General features: G+C 38.9%; 2 protein-coding genes across 2 annotated transcripts in view; both read left to right on the forward strand.

Moving 5' to 3' along the window:
* The window catches only part of LOC135696833 (headcase protein-like), a 396,033-nt gene extending 389,298 nt beyond the window's left edge, over positions 1 to 6,735 (forward strand). Inside the window, exons 5-6 of the mRNA XM_065216348.1 lie at positions 6,400 to 6,499; positions 6,562 to 6,735. Coding sequence (XP_065072420.1) covers positions 6,400 to 6,499; positions 6,562 to 6,735 — 274 coding nt within the window. The remainder of the gene's footprint in view (positions 1 to 6,399; positions 6,500 to 6,561) is intronic.
* A 104-nt stretch (positions 6,736 to 6,839) lies between these two features.
* LOC135696865 (uncharacterized protein DDB_G0271670-like) lies at positions 6,840 to 8,119 on the forward strand. Its single transcript, XM_065216404.1, has one exon. It carries the CDS (start codon positions 6,868 to 6,870, stop codon positions 7,729 to 7,731), a length of 864 nt encoding a protein of 287 aa, XP_065072476.1. The 5' UTR covers positions 6,840 to 6,867; the 3' UTR covers positions 7,732 to 8,119.
* Positions 8,120 to 9,538: the final 1,419 nt, after the last annotated feature.

The following is a 9,538-nucleotide window of genomic DNA, read 5'->3' on the forward strand; positions in this document are numbered from 1 at the left end:
ATTGTTATTTTTCAAAAAAATATGCATTTTCATCAACTTGTAAAAATCAACAAAAATTTAAAAAATTATAGATTTCTTTTGAAGGAAGTTACCAGCATACACTTTTCACAAAACTTAAGGGTATTCCATCAATTTTCTTGAAAAAAAAAATTATAAAGATCGAAGGGGGGGTGTTTTGAGATAATCATCGTTTTATGTTTTTTAAATACTAATTTACGAAGTTTTTTCTTTCAGTGTATTTTTTCCGCAAAGATAATTTAACTACCTAAAACTTCTTCTCATATGCCGTTTTGATCAGAGCAATAGTTTTCAAGTTATGATTTTTTGAAAAAAAAAATAATCAATTTTTTTATACGCCCTTTTCAAAAGTTACTCTGGAGGAAAAAATCATATTTAAATGAAAAATGCAACCATTAGTAGCAGCGAACACGTGAGCAATGTTTCATTCAAATCAGAAGGGGTCGAGACAAAATTGACATTTTTTTTAACGATTTGAGCTAGAAATGCTCTGGTATAACCCTCGTTATACGTATGTACCTACGATCCCTTCCAGCAAACCTCCTGCAGCGCTACAATGTAGAACATGCTGACCATCAATAAGTCAGAACGAATGCGGCTATTTCCCCCTAAATAGAGAGAGTCCATATTCGTTGCCTGGGTCTATGCCGATTGTTCCGGTCCGTATTTACATTGTTTGCTTCCTGTACTTTTTGAGTTTTACGGTAGGGCCTGCACCAACCCCCTGTCTCGCCGGAGGACCATCGTGCACAGCTCTGTTGTCTGTTCCAAGCTGGCACTAGGACGGTGATCAGCCGCTCCTAACATGGAGAACAGACGCTCGTTTAGGCTACGTCTACCGGAGAGAGAAGCACCCTTCCTTGTCAGCATACGACCAAGGTTACCCGATCTTTCCTATGGTTACTCGTACCCCAGCCGGCACCGCGGGGAGGTTGGGATAAGAGCTACTGGACAATAGGCTAATGACCACATTGGGATATATTTTATACGCAGATACGCGGGATATCAATGGTACGCTTTGTCCAGCTATTTACCAGCCAACAATTCAATGAGAATCGGAATTTGATGGTTCTAAAGGAATTCTGACGAGAACTAAAACTTTGAGAACAGCATTAGAAAAAATAATATACCGAACCAAGCATACATTTAAAAGCTCAGACGTAAAGAAATATTGACAATCCAAAAAAATAACTACCTTTGTTTAGAAATCGGGCGCTATATTTAATAATAATAAGAAAAGAGGCGTCATTTTCATGGATTGCCAAAGGCACAGGAAACCCTCACTTAATCGCTGTTCAAGTGGTCATGCCCGCTTTTAAACATTTGTCGTTCAGCATTCTGGTTGAATTTGTGAATAATACTAATATTCGGAAGTTAGTGTTAACAATTTTTTTAAAAAAGTTGTTAGCAGATTTGTATATCAAGATACTTATGACTATCAAAAGATCTCATCTAACTTACTCAGCTAATTTATGAAAGAGAATTGATTGTAGTAAAACATAGTCAGACTTTAAGTTCTATGGATAGTGGAAGGTGAATGGAAGATTGATCCATATAACTTTCCGAAGACTCCTAAAACTTTGTAAAATTCTGGGAATACCGGAGTTTTCGATGTCTGTACCATTTTTGCATTAGTATAATTGTGTGGCAAGTACAATCATACACTATGCTGAGGGAAGTCGAGAAATTTACAACCCGACAAATTCCTAGACTGGACTGGGAATCGAACCCAGCCACCTCCTTTTACCGACTGAGCTATGGGAGGCCCGAGGCGGAACTTCAGAAACCAAGAAACTCAAGGAACCCAAAGATATTCGCCATTCTTGAGGCTATTTATGGTGCGTTCTTCTAAGAATCTTACATCAGATTACTGTATACTACTATACTCTACAGAGTTGAGTTTGAAATAATAATCAGTATTTCATACTACCATACCCACAAATTATGAAACGGCCTGGTCTCCCTGAATTTGAGAAAAACTAGAATAATTTCCGAAATCCTTCAGAGTGTTCCCAAAGTACCCTGATCTCTGATCTTAAAGTTTTGTGTGGTTCCGAAAGTTTCTGGATCTTCATAAAAATTATAAAATCTGGATCTTCCGATAAACTCAAAACTTTACGGGTTAATCTTCAATTCTCATAGATGGTCGTGGATAATCTTCAGTTCTCGGAAATTCCAAAGTTTTCTGGTGTACCCGAAAATTACCACGTCAATCCATCCAGCGGGACAAACTTAACGAATATGAAAGTTGATACGTGTTTTGGAATGTACCAATAGCGTACAATAGCATATAAACATACGATTTCGGCAATGACCGCCTGGATCGACCACATTTCCACGGAAATGTGATGTACCAAATGCATACCTTACGAATCTGTAATTCATTTTTAACGTTTCTCTTATTTTCACTTAAATGCTTATTCTAAACTTCTTAAACCACTGTATATATGAATTTTGACCACGGAATTGGATTTATCGAAAAATTATCGGCTGATTTCATATAAAAACATTGTACTTGAGTGCATTCTACCCAATTTTAGGACCAAAAACCTTTGTTTTATTGTGTTGCGCCCAACACTTTTACGGTGCAATGTAGTTGTTATTAGAGACGATGTTTTATAAGAGACGCGCGGAGAGAATAAAAGTAAATTTGGTTGCACGGCCAACAAAGTTATTTTGTCTGCAAGGTTTGGCAACCAACAATTTTGTGTTTACTTCGAGTGACTTTAAATTTGAGCGAATATCTACCAGTTACACCAAACTGATGATCAAATGCATTGTTTACAAAAGCAGATACGTCCCTTTAAAAAGTAATCGATAAATCCCTTTTTAGACATTTTTCCCCAAATTCATTATCTTGACAGATTACACCGGAAACGCCTTGATCAACGTTACGGGGCCTTTGTACACTCAGGTCTTTTTTTACACGGGGGACGGTCCGTGTAAAAAAATCGTGTAAAAAAAAACCTACGAGATTTTGATTTTTCGCATGCTTAAATGTTTCTAAAAAATCGGATTTTGATGCCATTTGTAATTAAAGCATGATTTGGTCCATATAGACATATTTTAAAAATTTCTGTTTTTACACCAAAAATTGTGATTTTTTTTTTAAGTATGCCATTCGATTACAAAAAGCTTGAAACGGATAATGTGATTGGAATCAAGTCGATAGGTGGTATCGTTGTCGAGAAATCGTTAAAAACGTACCGTGTAAATCGTGGAAAACCGTGTAAAAAAAACCGTGTAAAAAAAACCGCGTAAAAAAAACCGTGTAAAAAAAGACTTCAGTGTATGTGTAAACCGTGTAAAAAAAGACTTCAGTATATGTTTTTCGTTGCACTGAAGTTCATATTTCGTGAGAACATAACGAGAATACAGCTGGTGAATAACAATAATATAACAGTCCGGTTACCTTGATGATGCTATCCCGGAAAAAAATAACCTTACAATAACCATAAAATAAAATACAATTACATCAAAATCTATTGCCAACTATCGATCTTATTGTACGTATATTGTTCAAGCAATCTTAAAATATTGTTGTTACAATAGATTTACAATACGTCCCATTTATTAAGAATTTTCAACAATAGAACAACAAGACAATTAATGGTAAATGGCTCATCTTTGTTCGGGAATAAGTGATTTTTCTTATGGTTAAGATACATAGCAACCCCCTTGTTCTATTGTAGATTTCCCCATTTACCATAGATCCTTTAATACATGCTATGGTTATTTTATCGTTGTATCTTCTTTTCTTTATTTAACGTCGGTCTCTGTTCCGCAATCTAGTGCCAATCATCGACGAACATCGATTGCCATCCATTGACGGCAATCGAATGTGCAGGAAGGCAGCTTCCACACCTGCGGAGGATATCGAACTCATTCAACACACATGGGCCGGGACCAACGGCTTTACTTCCCTTCCGAAGGAAGACGTGACCAGAGATTTTTATGCCTCAGAAAAATCCCATCGACCTTGGCTGGGATTGAACCCAGACCCATTGGGGTGAGAAAGCAGTCACGCTTACCACTACACCACCGGCGCCGGCATTTTATCGTTGTAGACTATATGATATTTATAGCGGGACCTTTCAATTAGAATAGATTCTTTGCGATAAAGGCAAGAATGACAACTGTATCAAAACCGAATGCTTCATCATTTCTCAATAGTGATGGAGTAATCCCAAGTAACAATTTTGGTTTTATGAGGGTTCTATAGACCATGATATAGACTTGTAGATTGCTATAAAACCGCGATAAAACCTGCAATGTTACTTGGGCTACGACATGCACTAAACTAAGGACACGGGATATACTACACTAGATCAAATTACTGGTCGCAGTAGTGTTATGTCCCGAACAGAGAAAAAAAAATATGATTTATTTAAAATACAATAAATTCTATTGTATGGTTACAATACATTTCATTGTGCCTCTATGGTTCTTTTTTTACGGGATGTATAACTAGATGATAGGATCAAAATGTTCTGACTTTGTATTCATCAGTCATACAAATCCAGTAATTAAAAACTTGACAGTCAATCGACGGCTTTGTAATTTAAAAATAATATTTTTAAATATTTTATTTGTGTTTTATTTGTATTCCAAAAGTCAAAGAGCATCCAATTGCACTTTTCATACGCAAACTTAATTATAATTATTTAAATCTCAAAAATTAAATTTTATTCGCAAGGGTTGATGCATATATTATGTCACGCTCTAAGGGGGGAGGGGGGATCTAAGATTTTGTGACAAGCAATGCATTTGGTAAAGGAAAAACGTCACGATAGGGGGGGAGGGGTAATTTTTTGCTCGATTTAGCGTGACATAATTAATGCATGGGCCCCAATCTCACTACTCCTCACGCTTTCCTCGCGAAGCGCTCGTGTTTATTTACATTGCTCGATTGGAACCGCGTTCGACGGTTCGATTGGAACTTTTGGCTTCAAGTGGACCCTACACATTTGCTTTTATTGACAATAATCGTATTGCCAATACATTCTATATTGACGTCAATACATCGGTATTGACAATAATTCTGTATTCACATCATCAATATTATTGTCAATAATTCCCCTTCGCGTCAATATATTGATACGTGTGGGGTTCGCTTCAGTCTTCGCGCGTCTTATAAGCAAACCCCACACGCATCAATATATTGACGCGAAGGGGAATTATTGACAATAATATTGATGATGTGAATTCAGAAATATTGTCAATCTCGATGTATTGACTTCAATATAGAATATATTGACAATACGATTATTGTCAATAAAAGCAATCGTGTAGGGTCCACTTTATTAAACATCGTCTCTGGTTGGTATCAGGTAGCCGAATCCCGTTAATTGACAGATGCGAGTAGCACTTGCACCAACACAAGCGCGCACTAGCAGCAGAGCAAAAGCGGGTTGGATCAACACGGCGAATGAGAACAACCCAAAATTGAGTTTAGTTCACTCATAATCGCCAAAAGTGCAGGAACTCAGCGATTAGTAAAATTTGGGTCGTTCTCATTCGCCGTGAAGGCATAACCTTTTTAATGTAGTCAGTCGCAGTTTGATCGTTGCATGAAACTTGAAATGTTTCTCGGAAGATATTTTGTAATTGGATGTGAAATAAATTGAAAAATCGGTTGCGTTTTAAACGTGCCTATAAAAGTATATCCGGAGATTTTTTTTAGACACAACGTAGGGCCTGGTCACCGCTCGACGGAACAAATTTGGAACTAATATTGAATAATTATGGAGACGCATGGTGCTGTTTGGAAAACTCCATCATGAGATATCCCTTGAACACTTTCTGATCGGTCATGACCAACGTACCTAACTGAAATGCACTTTCTGATAGAACTTACCAGTGATTTAAATAAAAATTAATATTATTTTCAAAAATACCATTTTACCGAAGGTACATTAAAGAAAACCTATTCAAATGATCAAATATCTTACAGTAAATATTCCTGAATATCCCTGGAACACTTTTTGATGGGTCATGAACAACTGAAATTCACTTTCTGATACAACTTACCAGTGATTTAATATTATTTTAAAATATTTTAATTTTATTATTATTAATTTTTAAATTTTAACAAATTCATTCGCCTCGAAAATATTTTAATATTGTATTCAAAAATCCAATTCTACCAAAGGTTCATTAAAGAAAACTTGATCGAAGATGAAAATTTCAGTTAGATACGTTGGTTAGGACCGATCAGAAAGTGTTTCAATGATGTCCAGGAATATTTTCTGAAAGATATCATATCATCTAACTTTCTTCTCGAATTCATCCAAATCGACAACTGTAAATCATTCCCACAGCTAACCATTGCTTTTCACAATCGTAAACTCAATTCTGAACCACACTTCCGTCCTCTTCCAGATTCTGCGCCCAGAAATGGGACGGGTCATCTTTGGTTCTGGGAACCATGTACTCCTACGATATATTCGCTGCGATGCCATGCTGCACTGAACGATTGAAGGTAAAATCTCAAACCAAAATCATGTTGACAGCGACCGATCACTAACCTCACCCCTTTCACAGTGCAACAACTGCTTCAAGCTGCTGCTGCACCCGCACCAGCGGCTCAACTTCTTCAGCGACTACAGTCACAGCGTGTCGTGTCCGTACTGTCATGCCCAGGACACCCACTTCGTCAAGCCGTTGGCCTACTGCTACACCAAACAGCCGATGCAGCTGTTCCAGCAGTGGCCATAACATGAGGCCCCGTTGGAGTCGCCCAAGGTGGTAGAACCCCAGTTTGCCACCTCCTCGTCCTCTACCAGTCGAAGCAATAGCACCTGTTCTCCAGCATCGCCACCGTTGCCACCGTCGACGGCATCGGATTCCATGGCAGCGATGAACTCGTTCATCCAAGAGCTGCGCAATCTGAGCAGCACCAGCAGTGCGATGAGCAACAGTAGCTTCGATTCGGGTTTTTCGGCTTCGTTCACCGGGGACTCCAACGTCGGCAGTGGCCGGGCCACAGCCAACACCACGCAACCACAGCAACAGCAACAGTCGAACATCATCTGGGGCAACAAGTCGCTCTGGGGTGTGCCTCCTCCGAGCCCATCTCCAGGAGCGATCAAGTCACCATCGGCGCCCGTAACGGAACCGTCTAGTTCTACTAACAATAACAGTATGTACGCAACTAGCAAAGATTCCTCCGGTAATTCTTCCGGCTCCATATGGGCCACGGCGGCGGTCAGTCCACCCTCGATCCCCTCCCAAACCCTGTCCTCGAACTTTTCCGCCAATATTTGGGAGAATTCAGGTATGAAAGCAAATCCGGAAACGCTCGGCTCGATCTGGATGATTCCGAATGCCGAGCGCGGCAATGTGTGGGGTTCGAATTCTCAGCTGCTACGACCTACGGAAATTGGCTCCGGGGTTCCAACTGTCGGTACTTGTAGCAGCAGCAGTAGTAGTAGTAACAGCAGCAAGCTGAATTCCCTGTGGGCTCCACCGACGTCGTCTACGTCGTCGTCGTCGTCTTCGTCCTCGGGGAATGTGTTGAAGTCGCTCCGGCTGGCTGGTACGGTCGGTGCCGGTGGAGGCGGTGCGTGTTCCAGCTTCGGAGGACTCGGTGGGCTCACCACCACTCCTCCAGTGACTGGAGGCAACGGTACCAACAGTGCCAATGCCGCCCCTTCGTCGACCATGCAGCTCTTCTCGGACGACTTCCTCAGTTATCTCAATATCAACAATTAGAGCAATTTTACAAATCTGTTATTTAGTTCGATTGCGTTTTATTATTATTATTATTATTTTTTTGTCTGACGGTGTTTAGTTTGGAATTTATTATTTTTTTGATGTTTTTTATGGATATATATTTTTCGGTTACTCGTTTACGTATGATGCAGAGTGCATTATATCAAGGAAAGTGTTTTCAGTTTTGAATATTATTGAATCGTGTTGTGTAGATGTTTTTTTTTTTCGTTTTCGACGGAGTAAACTAAAGCAAAACAAGAAAAAGTCCATTATCACATTTAATATTATCTAAAGCAAATCTTAATCGTGTAAGGATTGTGACAAGCGAGTTGTATCTCATTTCTCTAAGTCTAAGTAAATGCAGAAAGCTAAACATCAAACAAAAAAAGGATAAACGAAAAAAGTAACGTTCGGTTCTTTCGCGTGTAATCGTGTTTTAGCTTATATACGAACCTCGGAAGCCAAGCATTTTTGAGGTTAGGAATTGCGTATTGACAAATGCATTACAATCAGTTATTTCCCGTTATTGACTTATGGTAAACGAAACAAATAATAATAATTAAAAAAAAGAACAAAACAAAACAAAACAACTCTAGGGAATGGAAGTGGATGTTTTCTTTTCTCCCTCCCAGGAGAGCGTCAAAATACAAGAATGAAATCAGGTTTTTCTTCTAGGCTTAAGGTAAATATATACAGAAGAATAACCATTTAGAAGTTTATATAAACACGACAAGTGGACAAGCAAGCAAACTCAAAAACCTGTACATATAGGCCCAGATGCAAAAGTGAACGATTAGCAAGCAATATTTATGAGTGCGGTTGATGGTCGAACATATTTGCGCGCGAGCGAAAGCGAACAATGGGAATGATGAATGTGAATGCAAGAGTGTTTCCAAAAGTTTTTGGTCAACGCTCAGTCTACTCTTTTGTGTTTTTTTTTTTTTTTAATTTGGGTTTACGGATCCAAAACAGCACAGATAGAGAGAGAGAGCGAGAGAAAGCGAGAAAAATTTCTAGCGTTTAAGGCAAAAAAAAACAAGCGACATGTGATTCAAATCGTGGAAACTTAAGGTGTATAAATATTCAAATAATCGACTGGCGACTGGTATGTGTATGATCAAAATTCGGAGTTTCTAAAACTCGCTGTATTCCGTTTTCACATTTTAGGAGGTTAGGAGTAAGAAATTATTGGAAAGGCGACAAGCAAAAAGAGAAGAATCTATTTTTCGTACGTGCTTTTTTTTTGTAGGAGATTGTTTTCCGCATACATTTCTCCGGGAAAACAGACGGAAAATTTTACAATTGGTTAGGGTGCGCGCGAGAGCCTAGCGGAGAAAAAAATTTTGGAAGAACTTTTTACATTTTGGTTTCAGAAAGAAACGAAGAACAAGGAAGAATGATGATGAAGAAGAAGAAGAAGAATTGCACAAAAGTGGATATTTACATTAGCGTACCAAATCACGGACACCTTTGGAAATGCACATTTGTTAAGGAAAATTGATAGGTTTATCTAAATTATGACCTCGGGTGTGGGCGCCGGGAGGATGGGTGGGACTGGAGGCTTAATGGATTAGAGAGAAGCGCGAGTTTTGAACCGGTTGACGAATAATTGAGCTTCTCAAATAAATGAGGAACTGCTCGGAAAACACTTGGCCTTCACGGAAAATCTTAAGGCTTCCCAGAAAATCCTGAACGTTGCAGAAGATCGCTGAACTATTCGTGATCTTCTTGAAAGATCGTTAAAATTCTCTAAAATTGTGATCCTGGGTCATTAGACCGAATGGTCATTAGGCCGAATGGTCATTAG

This window comes from Ochlerotatus camptorhynchus, unplaced genomic scaffold (genome assembly GCF_037179485.1).
Source record: "Ochlerotatus camptorhynchus isolate MF236.1 unplaced genomic scaffold, CSIRO-AGI_Acam_v1.1 ptg000062l, whole genome shotgun sequence".
Taxonomy (NCBI): domain Eukaryota; kingdom Metazoa; phylum Arthropoda; class Insecta; order Diptera; family Culicidae; genus Ochlerotatus; species Ochlerotatus camptorhynchus.